The sequence below is a fragment of the Chaetodon auriga genome, chromosome 19 (genome assembly GCF_051107435.1).
Source record: "Chaetodon auriga isolate fChaAug3 chromosome 19, fChaAug3.hap1, whole genome shotgun sequence".
Taxonomy (NCBI): Eukaryota; Metazoa; Chordata; class Actinopteri; order Chaetodontiformes; family Chaetodontidae; genus Chaetodon; species Chaetodon auriga.
This window is the reverse complement of record NC_135092.1, coordinates 3,515,047-3,533,252: the sequence shown is the minus strand read 5'-3', so window position 1 is coordinate 3,533,252 and position 18,206 is coordinate 3,515,047. Positions and strand designations below refer to the sequence as shown.

At 40.6% G+C, this 18,206-nt stretch overlaps 1 protein-coding gene across 1 annotated transcript; it reads left to right on the top strand.

Moving 5' to 3' along the window:
• Positions 1–4,391: 4,391 nt before the first annotated feature.
• ctxn3 (cortexin 3) lies at positions 4,392–17,035 on the top strand. The gene is made up of 2 exons (XM_076757348.1): positions 4,392–4,679; positions 10,332–17,035. Exons 1-2 carry the CDS (start codon positions 4,649–4,651, stop codon positions 10,763–10,765), a joined length of 465 nt encoding a protein of 154 aa, XP_076613463.1. The 5' UTR covers positions 4,392–4,648; the 3' UTR covers positions 10,766–17,035.
• Positions 17,036–18,206: the final 1,171 nt, after the last annotated feature.

The following is an 18,206-nucleotide window of genomic DNA, read 5'->3' as shown; positions in this document are numbered from 1 at the left end:
CATACCTACCGCTGATCTTTTTAATTTATTTAGTTTTTTGTTTTAATCTGCTATTAGAGGGGCACATTCTACAGTTAAAAATGTAAAAATGTACACATGCAGGGTATTCTAGTAGATGAAATATTCCAGTATTTTTAGACTTAGTGTATTTAAATTTGACTCCATTTCAGCAACAACAATGTTTTATGGTGTCAACAAGGCTTTGAAACTGGATGTAGATCTTCTTGGTAGGAAAAAAATAGCAATTTTCTGACATTTTACATAATAATAGCAGTCATCAGCTGCTTGAGTAGCATGTTAGGATTTGTGGAATTACAGTCAGACCAGGTCAAACCCAGTCTAATCAATACATCATTCAGAACGGGAAACAGACTATCAGCACAAGTTAATCTGCTCCTGTTATGTGATGTCAGCAGCATTATCCATTATCACTATCTGTATCATTTTCACCTCCCTGATTTCTGAAATGGTATGTCTCAAAATATCCAAAGCCAGCTCATCTCAATTTGAATCTCATGTGATAAGTATTTGTGTCTGTCTTTTCAGCCACAAAGCAAGAGACTCATTACCAGGTGATGATAATGAAGTCGGAGTTATTCCTTGTTGGTCCAGGAGCTGCAGAGTAGAGCTCACTCACCATATGCCATATGCTGCAGCTACCGGACTGGCCTGCCTGCAGTCCAGACCTGTCTCTCATTTAAAAAAAGTGGTGCATTATGAAGCACAAAATACAACAATAGAGATGCCACTACTACAATATTTCTTCACAATTCTTCTACTGAGAATTTCACTTTCAAAACTTCAACAATCAGTGTCATCAGTTTCCAAACACTTCCTGAGTGTTGTTAAAAGAAACTGTGATGTATAACAGTGGTAAACAGGCCCCTGTCCCAGCTTTTTTGGAACATGTTGCAGGCAACATCAGTTTGAAAGCTGCATATCTTGTCTTTGTACTGTTTGCAACTGAATATAGGTTAAAAAGAATTTTATTCTGTTTAATTTCATGTTTTATATGGCGTCCCAACTGTTTTGGAATCAAGGTTGTTTCATAGATTTAAATACACACTATAACATGTACATGTGTATAACATGTCCATTACTGTCAAATATAAATCTAAGCATGCTGTATATATTGTATATTGATGTGTATACATGCATACTGTACATAACAATCTACTGCATGTACATAAAGTAACCTATTACATTATGCATTCAATATTTACCAGCATGCTTTGTACCTTACACACCCTTGCACTATTTGTATAGTTTACAATTTACGTAACAGTTTGAGCTGTATATAGAAATTGTGTGTTGTTGTTGTTGTTCAGTTACAGTACATTTCATTATCAGTCATTATCATTCATTATTCACTGTCCTGAAAATTGTTCTTGGAACTGTGCATAAGTACACTGAGGGCTGCTGCAAACTGGAGTGAGATTCCTTGTATTTGTACACATTCATGGCCAGTATAACATTTGCACTTGTACATGCTTATACTGATTTTTAATCTGTATTTTCTGCAACATATAATTGTCAATATCTATAATTATACTCCACAATGGCCATCTTTGGCAACCTTAGCATCATTAACACATTGATGGTTCGTTTTTGGTCAACAAATTCTAACCCAGTGCTGACTGAAGCGCTCCCTATTCCAAACTTGCCACAGTCGCTAATTTACTGTAATCCTACCCCTAATCCAAGTCCTGCTGCACTGACTTTTCAATAATTAACCCAAACCATGATCTTTCATTTAGAATAAGAATGTCATACTTCCTGCACTAATTTTGGAACAGAGTGCTGACAGAAAATATAATACAGGCACAAACGATGTTTCCTTCAAAGTACAGTATTTGCCAATGCATCTTTGTAATATATACATATTATTAGGAGACAGGGTTGTTGTGCCAACACATACAGTATGTTACAATGAAGGCTTGAAAGAAGAAACATCACAATACTGGAAGAGAGCTATGTTTCTGAGAATTAACACTGCATAAATTATATCTTTAAATTTCCTGTTGACTGACTGCATACCATATCCCTCGAATATTGCTGAGCTGATCACATTTTCCACTTTTTCTCTGACTTAAATAGATTCTCTTTTAATTAGAATTCCTCCTGTATCCACACCATAATCTGGGGATTATTGCTTCCTCTCTCTCTTACTTTCATTAGCTTCCAGGAAAATCTCTTGACATCTGCAGCAGTATTATACAGTATATCTGTTCCAGGGCTTCATTGAACGCTTAAAACTTCCACACCTGAGAGTGTTTTGTATTTTTTTTCTCATAATGATGAACTGTAATAATCTGACTCTGATTACTGGAATAAGTGGACAAAACATAACAGACAGATCCTCATCTGTGGCCTTATTGTGAAGTTAGACTTCTCACTCACCACTGATGTTTGTAAAGATGTAAATCTTAGTTTTTAGCTAAAACCGCTAAAAAACTAAGATTTATTACTTACAGGGGCACATTTGGTATTGTTTGACAATAATGGGTCAAATGACTGTGTGATGTGAAAGGAGTCACCTATAGTGACAGTTCAGTCTCAGCAGTCTTAGCAGGCAACTGTTTTTAGAGGAAAAAGCTCTAATAACGCCGCAGTACGCTATCTGCTCAGCATGTCTGTGAAGATTTTCATTCATCCAGGGCACAGTACTTCTAAGTGCTTTCCAAAGGCACTCAGCACCAAACAGCTGACAGACATAGTTAGAGACTAGCTGGTGAACACAGTGGAGCATTTCGCAGCAAAGATATATTCCTCTCAGGAGTCAGAGCTAAAAGGACAGTTTGACTTCCATTCATCAGGTGGACACAAACACAACTTCAAATGAATGCTGATGTTGTTCTGCCTCTGCTGGATAGGCCAATATGCCTATTGGCGTATCCAGCAGCACTGTTTGCTGGTTCATGTTTGCCACAACAACTTTCTATGGTAATAATGTAGGTTCCTGTAGGTCATGTGATGACAACTGAGCCATCTTCATGACAACTGAGCAAACTCCATCCACTGTGAAATGCATTTAAAAACATTGGAAAATCTAATAAATGGACTTTGAGCTCAGATTATTTGTCAAGCTGACAATGGTTAGTGGTACATTTTCAGTATCATGTCCAAAAAGGGTGATTAGTGGACGTGATATAAAGAGTTGAGTGAATTCTTTGGAATCACCTTTGATATTGATCCAATTGGCATCCTGAGGGTAAAAACTGACAGCTGTTGAATAAACACTTTGTCTGTGGTTGTTGTCTGAATACAGACAACCAAGGGCAGCAGTGAGGATTAAAAACACACACACACACACACACACACACACTGCAGCTGTGAGGGTGTGATGCATTAAAAAATCAATGTGAAGTTCTTTCCTCAGACTATATCACTTGGCCATGTACTGCAGGCTATTTTTGTCCAGACTGTGAAACACAAATTTATCCTAATGGATATTTGCCAAGAATGATGAGTCTGGAGGATGCCCTTCTCCTCTCACGTACTGCACTTGTACACCAGAGCACAACATCTTTAATACTGATATTAACATAGATAGTGAATGAAAACTTTAAATAGATGAGTCAGTGAAGCTCAGACAGGGATCAAGAGATCACTTGTGAGGGCTACAGACACACGTGTGCAGCAGAGTAACAAAGGAACAACAGCAACAAAACACCTCGTCCAACCTCTTCTGATATACCCTCCCACTGACTGATTAGGATAGACAAAGCCATCTGTGCTCGAGTTTTCCACACACACACACACACACACACACACACACACACACACACACACACACACACATAGACACAGTACTTTCTTGAATTAATATTTACACTTTACACAATTTACTTGTTAAAATAATAAGCAAAAATACTACACTACTAACCCACCACATTAATCTTTTTTGTCAAACATGTCTGCTGTGAAAAGGTCTGCTGCCTCTGTGTTTTAAAGGTTAAAAATAAGCTTTCCGTGCTGAGAAACGAATGGAAACTAACACCTGCCTGGAAAAAAGAAAAGCCTTATGAGAACTGTAAATGTGCATACTTTGGAAAAAAGGTTGGCAACATGATTTGTCCAATGTCACGTTATTTTTTTTTTTTATCCTGAATGTGACATTAGACATGTCTGGGTCCTCTCACACTCCTTTGTCACTCGAAGAATTGCGTGTGAATTGTGGTATTAATTACACTGAGCTCAAAATGACTTATTCAGAATTATTAACATTAAAATGCTGGACCTCTCCATCAAAGTGGTCATGCTATCAGTGCTATCTTTCCACAGATTATTTTGGACTGTGCAGAGAACAGCTGACTGTGCGTGCGTACGTGTGTGTGCGTGCGTGCGTGCGTGTGTGTGTGTGTGTGTGTGTGTGTGTGTGTGCGGGACAGAGGCTGGTCAGGCAGAGCTGGTGTGATGTGGACTGGGCTGATCCACCTCAGGAAGCACCTCAGCGGGCTGGGAGGCTGCAGAGCCCTCAGCCTGGGATGGCATCCTGCCGGCCATCAAACACACGGAGCGCCTTTTTCTACCCAGTTCCCTCATTCTAGCTCTACTTCATCTTTTTGTCGCATACGTTGCCGAGAGTGAAGCGGAGAAGTGAAGATAGAATGGGCCAAATCCTTTGGTCCCCTCTGTAACTCTGGAAATGGATCCGACATCCCCGAAAACAAACGAAGGTATGCATGAATTTGCTGTTTCCATGTGAAGATGCAGACGCGTGTGAGCGCATGTTTCCATGTTTCCTCTGTTTGCCTGTAGCCTGTGTGTGAGCATCCAGAGGCGTCTCTGCGACAGCCTCCAGCTGACTGGATGTGGCGGGTGGTCAATACTGATATTGGCTTTGCACTTGTTGAGTGATGTGAATGTGTGACTGCGTTTTACTGCTTTTTTTGTGCCATGTGTGAATGAATAGTTGCTTATGAATGTACGCGATGAGGCTGCAGCGTCCTTGTCAGATTGATTCCTGCTGCCAACTTCACTTTGTCCCCCTCTCTCGTTTTCTCCTTCTGCTCAGGGCTCTGTCATTGGTGTTGTGTGGTCTGTGCTGCACTGAGTGAGGCTGCATCAGATGAATCACTATCATACATTCATAATAGAGCTGAAGCAGACAGAGTGCTCAGCCTGAAACAGACAGTGCTACCACCTGAATGTAAAGGTGGTGTCCCAGCTGCTGCAGCCTTATGAATTAGGAGACTGCAGGACTTCTGGTTCCACTATCTGCTGCACTCTGAATTTCATCTTTTAGGTTACAGGAACAAGTTGGAAAACAAAACAAACTGCTCCAGTGGTGTGAGGTAGGCTGTCATCCTATGTGGGATGACAGTCACTGTGTCCAATGACTTCAACAAGTCCTCCAAACTAAATGAAAAAAATGTCTTTTGTCATTTGCACAGACAGAATCGTCCAATCTCCCTTTGCAAAAATGAGGCTGCAGGATCTCGCACATATTCATACAGCGTTCTGAACCTTACTTTTTCATGTGAGTGTTGTTTGTACAAGAGTTCAAGTCCTTTTCAGCACCCCATAGTATTCATGTTAACTTGATGAATGCTGTCTGTACTAGGGGCTTCATAGTGTTGTCAACTGCTGGACTATCAAAACCACAAGCTGACACTTTGCGTCCTTGTAGACTAGTGGTTTATCTGTGGTTTAGCACAATGCTGTAATAAAGCTGTGGCAATGCACCGACAGCAGATAGGCAGCTGGTGGCGCTGTGCGTAGTTGTTGTTGACAAGTCATAGTTGTCATGTGTGACTTTAAAGTTGTGCGGTGTGAGACACGCAGTGAGAGGCAGGTGTTATAACAGAGGATGTTCGTCTGGACAGAGACCTGTAGATGAGGCAGCTGTCAGAGAGAATTTTCCAAACAAGTACTTACTGTAGACGTTGTCAAAATGCTTTTGTCAATAAAATTTAAAAATACACTCGCGGAACAAGCTCCAACGTGGGTGTCTATAGAGAACGACCTTGCATATCCTCACACCATCCAGCCTTTTCTTCCTCGAGCCAATCATGTTATCCCCTATGTTAATCCAGTCCTTACCTCCTTACAGGAGGCTGAAATCCCACTTTTGCACATGAAACGTCACTATGGCACATGGCAGTCGCTCAGTCCATAAGGACTCGGCTTAAGGACTTTAGGCTGGCCTGTTGGAGTCCAGCATGGACTAGTCAATACAGAGGTTGGACTGGAGAGGTGCCAGTTCGTCTCTGGGGCTTTGGCAAGGTGCCTTTGATTAAGATATCTAATCAGTCAGGGCGCTGCGCTGTGGGGACCCATCGCTCTGACATCTCTTCACATCAATTGCATGTCTAGGTTTCTCTCTGTGTGTAAAGATGGATTTCCCCCGAGGGGGATTAATAAAGGAATTAATCTTCTTTTGTAGTACAACCACTGAAATGTGTAAAAAAACAACAACAAAAAAAAAAACTATACAACCCTAAATAAGGATTTTTATAAGTTGAGTGGTATCTTGGCTCATCTTTGACAATTTCTGCTTATATCTAGAACAGAGACACAGGGCAGGCTAGAACAGGACTGGGACTTTATAAAGATAACGTGATGCTTCCATAACCCTTTGAGGGAGTGTCAACCTCACAAATTGGAAAGCCTTAAGAGGTGCTGGGAGAGGGACATAATGGAAGAGATAACTGTGGAAACATGGGGGGAAATCTTTGTGTTATAGTTTCAAGGGAAATGCGGACATGTCTTCTTAATTCTAAAATTATCAATAGAACTTCTTGGACCCCAGGTTAAATGACAAGGCTGGGACTGAGGAGCTCTGACTTGTGTTGGAGATGTAATGGTACTTGTCATAGTACATGTTGTACTCATGCCCTGTGATAGATCCTCTGTGGTCTAAGATTGCCTATTACACCAAAAAGGGTACAGGGACCAATGCTTTGCTGCCATTGAAATGGTCTAAATGCCCACTAAAGCTCATAGTACAGAGTAGCACCTAATGCTGGATACAGGATGCTGTGTCACTGGAAGCTAAAGGAGATATATCAGTGATGTGATGAAGAGTTCACATGCTTGATTTGAGGCTTGAATGATATGATGCCCTATTTGATACATATAATATATTTTATGGAGAAAATATATACTACAGTAGTCCTTTGTCATTGTAACTGTCTTGTCCCGTCTTAGCTGTTAGCTGATATTTTGATGTGTGATACATTTTGTTCCCTATGTAGGTTTGCATACAAACATATTGGATAAACAGAAAAATTACAAAAAAAAAGAAAATAGCAGTGGATATATTTCACTTTACAGTTACAAAGTAACACCTTAGTGTGTTTCTGTGACACTTGCCAGGAGCAAGTTCAGCCAGGCCTTTAGGGTCTGTGAAGGACACACCTTTGTGGGCCATGCCCTTCAAGGGATGCAGCCCCTGAATTAGGATGCAGCTACAGAGACACAAGAGGGAGGGAGAATCAGAGACAGAAGAGAGGGAGATGGAAGATTGTACGGAAAAAGAGCTGAGTAAGGTACTGCACAAAAAAAAAAAAATGTTTTGTTTGAGGGACCTGAACCTTGTGTTCCATTGCTTAAACCCGTGTCAGCTGATTGTCTTTGGCCACTTGGGAAACTTCATTGACATATCATCATCATATAATTTTGATATGGTGGACGTGTTAGCAAACAGCAGATACAGTGCAATGTTAGAATCAGCGTGGAGTCGTGCTTCTATCCTCCTGACAAAGTCCAACTTCACCAGCTGGTCTGTAACCATTTCTTTGTGCTGCTTGGAGCTGAGCAGGTAGTGTGCACTGTGCAGTGAGTTTATTAAGCATTTTCACTGAAAACAGCTGCCTGCTGCTGCTGCTGGAAACCAGGTTGGTGTGAGCACTGAGAATTGACCAAGCAAGCTATGAACCAGAAAAACCCAAACAATGAGCTATGAAAGATGATGCATCTCTGCATAGAACTGAGAGTGAGTTTTGTGTGCGGGGTCAGGTGATGACTGTCATGACGAGTGGCTCTTTTTACACAAAGTCATTTTATCTATTGGAATATGAAGAGATTCGAGCGGCATTAAGTACAAACAATAGCACAGTAATGTAGTCTATCTTGAAAGATATTAAATTGAAATCAAATAAATCATTAAATTGTAATAACAAATAACTTTTTTGCTGAGAGGAAGAAGCAGATTTACACTCAATCCTGCTATCAGAAGCAGTCAGTATTTAGATTAACTTTGGTCATGTTAGGAATGCAGGGGTGGAGTAGACCGGAGCAAATTCTTGTCGAAAGTTTCTTTCTTTCAGAGTTGTTGGTCTTTGCATCTCTCTCTTTGTCTCTTTCTCTGTCGTTCCCCCTCTTCTTCTTCATCACAGCAGACAGCTTCACACCCACCGCTTGGTGCTGTCTCAGCATCTTCTTTAGACTCAGGGTCAGCTGTCCTCCACCCTGGGGAAAGTGAGCTGGTCTCCAGGCAGAGGGGCCAGTGGCCGGCCTCGCCCTGGGCAGAAGGTCAAGAGCTTTGAAGTCAGTAGACTGAACTGAAATGCAAAACGGGCGCAAAGTGAAGAAGTTTTGGCTTCCTCTTGCTTTGTATTCTTCTGTAGAGAGGTGTCAAAGGCCCGAAGCTTCACCACTCCTTCCTCTAAATCCTGTCTGTTGACACATCAACCACAGGGAGAGTAGAGGTCTTTGCATCAGATGTCTTTTGAGCCTGTTTTGGACAAACTGAGAAAGACAGAGAGGTCCCTAGCTGTGGATAGGAGTAGGGTTAGATTTAGAGTTAGACAACAGTGACGTGGCACAGCTGTGCCTCGATATTTATATTCTTTGATGATGATTGCTTTTGGGAAGATGTACTTGGACTAAACACAGGACTGGTGAGGTCATTTTTAATAAGATTACTTTATTCTTTGAGAAGAACAAGTTGTACTTAGAATGTATAAATACGCTGGTAACGGATGGTGTGTCTGTGGTAGGCAGGACGCAGGGCCTGTCCGCCTGACTGGCAGTTGTGGCTCCACTGCTAAGATGGCTGTACCGTTTTATCCAGTCCCTACGTTAGAGGAAAGTGACTGGCAGGTATTTGGTTTCATGGGCGGGCCCCAAAGTCGTTTTACCAGGCTTTTAAATGCAGCAATAGATTAATATTGAATAGTTCAATATTATGTAGGTCTTTGTTAAAAGACAATCACCCCATATCAAACTTACCATTCATAGACAAACAGTGAGGCTTAAGTCAGCTATTAGTGCAAAACAAAACGTCATGGACAGCACTGCACATCAAATGGCTGTCTGCAGCTCAGGGGACATTTTTTTCTTCTCACATGTACGCCAAAAAAGACCCAATTCTTTTAACCACCTAAAAGCTGGAAGATAATTCAGGAAAACAAAAATGAATGAAACCAAGTTTGAAGATGGGTGTGGTCTGACCCATGAGCACTGAGATCTCATGCAATAATGTAGTAATGACTTTGTCTCATAGGTCAGAACATCGACATGTTGTGTGGCAGCTGCTTTGATCCCATCGCAAGGTGGTCTCTGGTTAAATCATGAGCAGGTGAGGCTGCTGCAGAATTACCCTGCAAAACGTTTGACCTGGGTTAACCTGCATACAGCCCCTGGTGCAAAAATGAGCTCTTTGGCTCCTCTAACCCCTGGTCCTCTCCCTCTCTGTACAACATTCCTATGCTGTTAGTCAGTCTAGCCCAACCCAATATTTTCCTTGTCATTTTAGTCAAAACTCTTTCACATTAGATTTTATCTTATCATTATCTGATGAAAAACACAGGTTGAATGATTGAGAATGCAGCTTTGCAGAAAGTGTGTGGTCCTGTGGTCTGATTGTATCAATTTAAGGAATACATCCAGATCCATTCTGATGCCAAAACACATTCATTTTGACGGTGATGTGAAGGACATATAAGCACAGCCTTTTTACGTCAGCAAATACATCCTAAAATACACCACTTAGTAAGTTAGCTGCTTAAGTGTTGACTGATATATGTTATTAAATGTGCTCAAACTCTTTACTCCAGATGATCCTAGTGTGTGTTTGTGTGTGTGTGTGCACAGTACACCACGCGGCGTATTTGCACATTTTCTAATCTGTCAGCATAGCACGCAGCAACCAGAACTTTATTACTGTGCTGCTCAAAGAACAAAGAACTACAAACGGACATTGCATTCATCAATTCACGTCATTGAAACGCCTGTATACTGAATGATGTGAGCACCACAGACTAAATTCCAATCAGCTCCATTGTATTCGTGTGAGGGCAGATGTCATACTCTGGGTAAATAAACTTTAAGATCATTGAGGAAGTGATATGTTAAGATCTATGCTTTGTCCTTCGTCTCTCTAGACAATGAGGTCCATCTGAAGGGGCTAGGCCGGGCCGATGTGAAGAGGATGCCACAGCGCCCCCTGTGGGAGCTGCAGTGCCACTGTCCCACCCCTGCCACACACTTCTCTTCCTGGATGATGGAGGGAGAGCCCTTCACCTCTGCTCTCTCCTCTCTGCTTTACTCCGCCGGGGGACACTTCGTTGCCTTGTCCTCCTCCTCCTCCTCCTCCTCTTCTTCCTCCTCGTCCACGTCAGATTCAGCTATCGCTGCTATGTCCCTGGAGCAGAAGACAACTTTTGCCTTGGTCATCTTCCTCTTTGTTTTCCTCTTCATCCTTATCATACGATGCTTCCGTATCCTGCTGGACCCCTACCGGAGTATGCCAACCTCCACCTGGGCGGATGGCCTCGACGGTCTGGAGAAGGGCCAGTTTGACTATACTCTGGCCTAGGGTTCTGTACAGAATACACACATCCAAGCACACTCGTGTATATTTACACACACACACACACACACACACACACACACACACACACACACAGTGTTACTGTGTTTGCCTTGAAATCCTGGAGGCACCAAGAGGCAGAAAACCTGTCTGTTGTACTGTTCCACTTCATGCTGCCATTTTGGTGTGTGCACACACAGCTGTTTTAGTCTCACATGCACAAGCTAACTGAACAAAGACCAGTTTGGAATTTGCATAATATGAGTGTGTTTTACTCCCATTCTACTCTGCATTGATCAAATGGCCTTCACACTGGCTTGATTGACTGTGAGTATGTGTCTCCTGCCAGGTTGATACTTGCACAGAAAAAAAAACATTTTAATACCTGCATATATAGTGAAGATCTTAAGGTGAGACTTTGATTATTTGGTGGTTGGATCAGACATTTTTTCTGGGTTGTTCAAATTGAACACAAAGTGAATTTCAGCCTTGCTTTACTAACACAAATTTGGATTGTTTTTATTTATACATGTTTATTTATAATGTAGTTTTAAAATGTATCAACTGTACAGGTGTTAGCGAGAGCTACTTAGCAATATACAGTACGTGACATGTTCATCCGTCTTGCTAGGTAACTTGTGCAATCTCTAAATGAACTCATCCTCGTTCTGTTGTTTTCCTTTTGTCCTGCCCTTTTTTTCATGTCATGAAACCATGAAAGTGCAAAGCTTTCACACAAAGGCTTTTTTTCCCTTTATTTGGTAGTGACAGGTGGAGAGGCAGACAGGTGGAGAGGCAGACAGGAACTGGGGAGAGCTGCAATCAAACCGCTGACAGATGTGGCCATGCAGTGTGCACTGTAACCATTTGGTTATGAAGGTGTGAAACTTTTTCACGTGGACTGGGCCTCAGTTTGTGCCGCCTACAGCAAATTAGCCTAAGTTTCTGTCGTCTTTCATCCTCACATTGACTTCATATGCAAATCTGTTGCCTTTAAAATTTGCTTTGCATGCAGTCTGAACACACCATTAGGTATATGTGTGAACCAAGGCTGGTTATTAGTTCAACATTTTTGATACTACAAATTACAAAATGATCCTTTTTTTGATACCTTCCATTGAAAAGTATAAACACTTTTTTTTAACTTTTCTTTTTTCATTGAACAATAGAAGCCAAAGTTCTCAAATATTGTCTTAAAGATGTGATTCTTAAGATTTCAGCCCTGGTTGATTTAGTGACTCCTGTGGTTTCTGGTGGTAACGGCGAGTGCGGTTTAATAACTACGAGCTTGTCAGAAATAATTACAAACTAAGAGCAACAATTTGTTTATGGTGCAGCCAAACAAACCAGTGTCATTTTGATATAGAAGTCAGGCAATAATCCACCTTTTTTCCCTCAGTCTGTGATGAAACATGGTCTAATTTTCTGCTGCCCTCAGCATGAATCTGCAAACAGCAGATTATCTTGCTGAGAAATTGGAGTTGTGCAGTGTATCAGCATCAGCTCTCTATCCATCTGCTCCCTCTTTTGGGGTAGCTGTGGTTCAGGAGGTACAGTCGGGGTTCAATCCCCAGCTCCTGCATGCTGAAGTGCCCTTCGGCAAGATATTGAGCCCCAAATGGTGTGTGAGTATATGTGAGTGGGTGAGCATAGAATCATAAGAGAAAGCGCTGTATGAGTGTGTGAATGGATGAATGCTGACATGTTGTGAAGCGCTTTGAGTGGTCAATAGACTAGAAAAGCACTATATACGTAAATACAGTACATTTACCATTTGTTCCATTACTACCTGCAATATTTCAAGCTGATCCACTGTCAGAAAATGACTGTTGTTATGTTGATGCATTTCTAATGAACCATAGTGGTCAGTGCTCAGCCACCAGCTGCTTTAAATGTGAAGCTGCACCAGTACGAAATGTTCACTTTGCGTTATCAGTAAATTGATACAGCATTTTTTCAGGGAACGTTGCCACAGCAACCCAGTTTATAATACTGCAAATATATAACTATTGCAGTACTTTCATCAGTGGGCTGTGGGCTGAGGCTGTGATAGTGACTTAACAGACATTTATTTAAACAAAATCTTAGAGATTATAACTTGAACACAAACACCCGTACAAGAACTTTGCTTTTAATAATAACTGGCATATTAATGTTTAAATCTGGAACTATCTGATCAAAGGAGTAAACAAAATCACAGATCTGACCAGATAATTGTTGCCAGCTTCCACTATTTAACAGTGAGGCGTGATACTCAACTTCAGAGTTGATTGCAATTACAAAGCCAGATGTTTTAGAGACAGGCACAAGGGTTCCCCGTCTCTCAGGTAAAAGTCATGAAAATCCACATTCATAATTTCTCTTTTTTTAGAGCAGAAGCAGATGCTGCACAGTAGTGATGGATTTCCATGAGCAGTGTCATTGCTTTTGCCAGTTTCATATTGCAGACTACTATGAAAAACAGTATGCAGTATTTACTGCATGCTGTGTTCATCTGTAGTATGTTGTAGGCAGTTCTGAATACAGCCACTGTATATCAAAATGACCTTAGGGTGCCTCACTCATACAGGGTAACCATGTGTCTTCATCACACCTCACTGTTTTAATCCACCAATGTCTCTCTGTGCTGCGTAAGAATTTAGCATCATGTGATAAGCTGCCAAATATTAACACTTAAAGGGTGATATAATACTGAATCCACTTTTTTGAGTTAATAAATTGTACAGTTCCACAGAAAATCCAGTAATTCCATCCACTCGAACCCCAAACATGACAACACGATGCTCTTCAAGCACATTAGAGTTTCTTACCTTTTTGTTTTTGGTTATAAACATGAATCATTGTTGAAACTTGATGACAGTCTTGAAGATTCAACTGTACGGTTTTACTTTAGTTCTAGTTCTGAAGATGTTCCTTAGAGAAACATTTTAACGAGCACTTTTGCAATGAAATCATTCAATGGGAAAGAGAACAGGGTTTCACACTCACAGGGTATAGGAGTTGAGGTTCGACCTGATGGCTAATTAGCCATGCACAAGACTTTACCATCATTATATCATAGTCCATTGATTGTAAGGAGGACCTGAGCCAACCTGTGCTGTCAGTCATCTACTGAAATGAAATTCTAAGATTTTTAGTGATACCACTACAGAGTCCTTTCAGATACATTTCCTAGATAAGCCACTCGAAACCCATGTGAAGTTTAAGTTCTCATACATGCAGCAGACCCCCACATGAAAATGTCATTATAAGCCTTGTGATACCATTGCACTTTATCGGTGCATATACAAAAACAAGCACTGGCATTGTCGACATTACTGCCCACATTCTTTGTATGCATGCTGAAGATTATCCACCAGAGGCCAGATCATTGCCAAATATCCCTGACTGGCGCTGTAAAAAGTTTAGTCTTTGCACTACCTGAAAACAGTTGTGACACTCTGGAAGGTTAGTCCATGTTGAGATCACAGTAGTAAAATTGGCATGAATTACAAGCTTTATTTGTTTCAATGCCAAACTGGCCACCATTTTTGTTGTGATTTGCTCAGTCTGCTGACCTTCCTTTACATCAATGGGGTCAATATACTGAGCCCACTGTTCATGGACTTAATTGCATCTTGTGGATGCTCATCATTCAAATTTACATTCAGTCATATTGTTTAAACCGTGCAACATGTGTGATTGATTAATTTAAAGACAAAATGTGAAATGTGGCCTTCTGACTGGTCTGAGAACAGATTTGCCTCTTAAATTCTTTGTACATTAATGGAGAAGTGCTAGGCAATACATGCATACAGCCTATGAATGTACAATGAATGTATGAATGTTTATATCAAGTTCAACGTACTGAGTCTGCAATGGTGAACACTGCTTCTAATACGTGAACCTGAGTCTGACAACAGCACTTAAAAGTACACAGTGGGGACAAACTCTTTCAAATGGAGATCGTCAACAGAGGATTGTTCATGTTTTTCCTACAAAGACTATCAATTTTTCATTACTATCCTAATTCACTTCAGATGAAACATTAATGATTTCAAAGTGCCATTTTCAGTTTGCTGGCACACGTTTCACTAATGTAGAACAATGCACAAACTGACATCACAGTTAATTTTGCAATCAGTGTCAAGAGTCTGAATGGATAATGTTTGAAGACCATTTGAATCACTGCTTAAATGTACAAATCTTTTGATGTAGCACAATGATAGAAGAGCACCTGCCAGAGCACCCTGCACCCAGCTTTAATCACAGTGGTGATTCTTTGATCTGATTCTGTGGTCCTGCATTCATGTCAAATGCTGTGATTACTGCTCTTCTTGGCAATGATAATGCTTATACTCACTTTTTTTTCAATGTTTGGCATGCTTGATTAATCGGGTTTTTCTTTATTGTTAAACCTTTTTGTTGAAGAGTAAAATATCTTGATATTTGATGGATTTTCATGACAAATTTTACAGATCTTCATGGTCCCCAGGGGAGGCAGGCCGGACCTTGTGTTGAGCTTCCTGAGGTGAATCTGGCTACAGTATTAGAATCAACATAGGCCGAGGCTGTAGCAAATTAACTGCTGTAAATTGGCGACATGTGCATATGCTCTGCAGCCAGCACCTTTGCACCTTTGTAGACTGTAAGCATCAGTTTAAAAGAGCACATTTTCCTCCTTTACCATTAGCTGGGACCGAACTGCCAATATCTGAGCATGGTTTTTAGCGTATTGACTGCTGTGAGATGTAAATGTGTGACTTTGCTAATTTAGAACCATCCATGTGTGTTTTCAGTGATGTGTTGTTGTAGAGACCTGAAGAACAGCAGCATCAGTGGTTTCAGCCCGTGAAGCCCTCTAGTTGGTAATAACAATTATGACAGGAGCAAAGAAGAAGTACGATGAAGTTGTTATAGAGGGACAGTCAACAGAGGGAGGAGGTCAGGGTGAAGGGATGGCTCAACAAAACATCACACTTGAATGCTGGAGACTGATGTTCTTTTCCCATTTATCCAGTTGACAAAGAGCGTTGTTTTAAAGCATGACCACAGTCGATATATAATATATAATATATGTTATTGTAACAATAACAACCATGAGGTCCTGCAGCCTTAGTGACATCGTCATTTAACTCAAACCACGCTGCTTAGCTTTTAGAGGAAAAGATATTGATCCATGTGCAGTTACTGTATCAAGCAGCAGGTTGGCACATGAAGGAGGATTGAAAGCTATGACTATTTTTCCGCATGGACACACTCATAAACTTTTAAGCTGGAGATGAATTATTTCTCAGAGACCTCAATTGTTCATTTTGAGGTTGGCCATGTGAAAAAGAACTACCTCTGTCACCTTGCCAATTGACTGTACAGTACATCAGTATTGCCAATATAAATGACAGTTACGCTGCCTTCAAGTGCTTTTTCTCGAGGTGAGCTAAGCTATGAGAGGGCGCCACTGAAGAAAACACACGTCCCTGAGATCGAGATCGCGTTCACATGACTAACTTTGAGTGCTTACTCTGTGTTTAGAGCCCATTTGACATGAATGCAGCTAAGCAGATGTGTGGCCTGCTGTTAGCACTGACTGCATATTTAATTAGCAGTGAAAATCTTTTTCTCCTGTGATGCTCTTCTCTTACCGCACAGCCAGGTCTCCAAAGCATCAGCTGGACCAAATGCACTCTAAACTGTCCAACAGTTCTGTGATTAAATCAGATAAAGGAGCAGGTGTAATTGCGTCCTGCAATACAAAGATTAATAATACACAATTAGAAACACATTGCTGATATTTTTGACAATTTTTTAATAGAATCAAACTTTACTGAGGTTATAGAATACATACATTTTATTTAAGTGGCAAATGCAGCATGGCACTAAAATAACTCACAATGCTTTATTTTGCTCATATACTGTATATTTCCCTCTGACTGTTAAGATTTCTAATAAATATCTCACAACACACTTTTGCGGTGGTGTATTTGCAGTATTGTGGTGGCCCTGTTTTACTGAAACACTGCTGATGATTCGCTGCTGCTGTAACCTCCATGACCTCTGCTTCCACAGTTTGTAACAATGACCAAGGTACTGTTAAAAAAATGAAAAAGCTGCAGTGCTTCTGTGGAGTTGCAATGTTCTCATCAGTAGCTTAGCCTATGTATGTATGCAGGGCCATAGTTCTCATAGAGTGTGAGTGTGCTCGTGTACACTGTGGTATCTATGTCTATTTGGAAGGAAGTACGTTTAGAAAATACAATTTGTGGAAGAGAGCAACACTGAATAAACTATTTCCAAATCAGTTCATCAGTTTCGCTATTTTTATGTCTGTGTGTCTGTATTTTTACCTCACATTTTTTTAGGTGGCATTCTTTTCTTTCCAGGGAATGAAGGTGATTTACAACAAGGTGCACCGAATGGCATTTAGGCGTGAGGAAAGACGAGTGTATTTTAATATTACACTTAAAATTTAAAAAATTTTAAATTGCATATATGTCCACAAAGACTAAAAATACTAAAATAATGCCAGGATATGCTTTTGTCAACCATTCCCTGCATACTAAAACAAACACTGTAGTGATTATTAATTAGACTGAACCAAAACTGAGCATAGGCCACATGAAAAAGGCAAGAAAATGAGCTCAACCAGTTTTAGTAATGTATGCATATGAAGTACATCAGGCTTCATTAGACTGTAAAACTCAAGAAAATTGCTGTGAAAATGTAACAGTCAATATTGAACTTTCAAATTAACTCACTGTTAACTTACTGTTTTTGCATGTATGTCAATGTGTCTGCTAATACAGCTGAAAAACAAATAATATACTGACAGTCAATGATGTATTTAAAAACCAAATACATTAAGTAATTCATGTTAAATTACTAACTTCCTGTAATACTGCCGAGTAAATTTAAACATTGTTTAAACTTAAACACAGTCACCAAATCGGAGGTAAATAACCTCTATAACATTTCAGTTTAGCAGGGCAGAAGGTGGCTGGTTCAGTACCAGCACAGACCACATTACTGAGTGTGGACGGGTAGCTGGAGAGTGGATACTGTAGAGGTGCCCTCGAGCAAGGCACCGAACCCCCACCTGCTCAAGGCGCCTGACTATGTGGGAGCCCAACACTCCAACTTCTCGCCAAACAACTGCATATCTGTGGGTCCTGGGTGTGCATGTGTGTATTTTGGGCCTGTGTGTGTGTGTGTGTGTGTGTGTGTGTGTGTGTGTGTGTGTGTGTACGTTCTGAGGAAGAAGCATGTTGTGAGTAAACAGAATAGCACCTAATGAGGCTTTTTTGTGACATAAATCTCAAAATTCCTCAGGTTCAGAGGTGAGAGGTTAGCAGAGGGACATGAAATATTCAGTTACCTTGTTGGTTCAGAAAAAAGAAACAGAAAAAGATCTAATATTCTCTTAACATAAACGGTATCATCAGTTCAGATCCCAATAAAATTGAAAATGACT

Bases quoted from the DNA above. Each gene is read 5' to 3' on its own strand.
- ctxn3 (XM_076757348.1), top strand. From the start codon at position 4,649: ATGGATCCGACATCCCCGAAAACAAACGAAG. The intron at 4,680-10,331 runs GTATGCATGAAT...TCGTCTCTCTAG, and splicing joins ATCCCCGAAAACAAACGAAG to ACAATGAGGTCCATCTGAAG.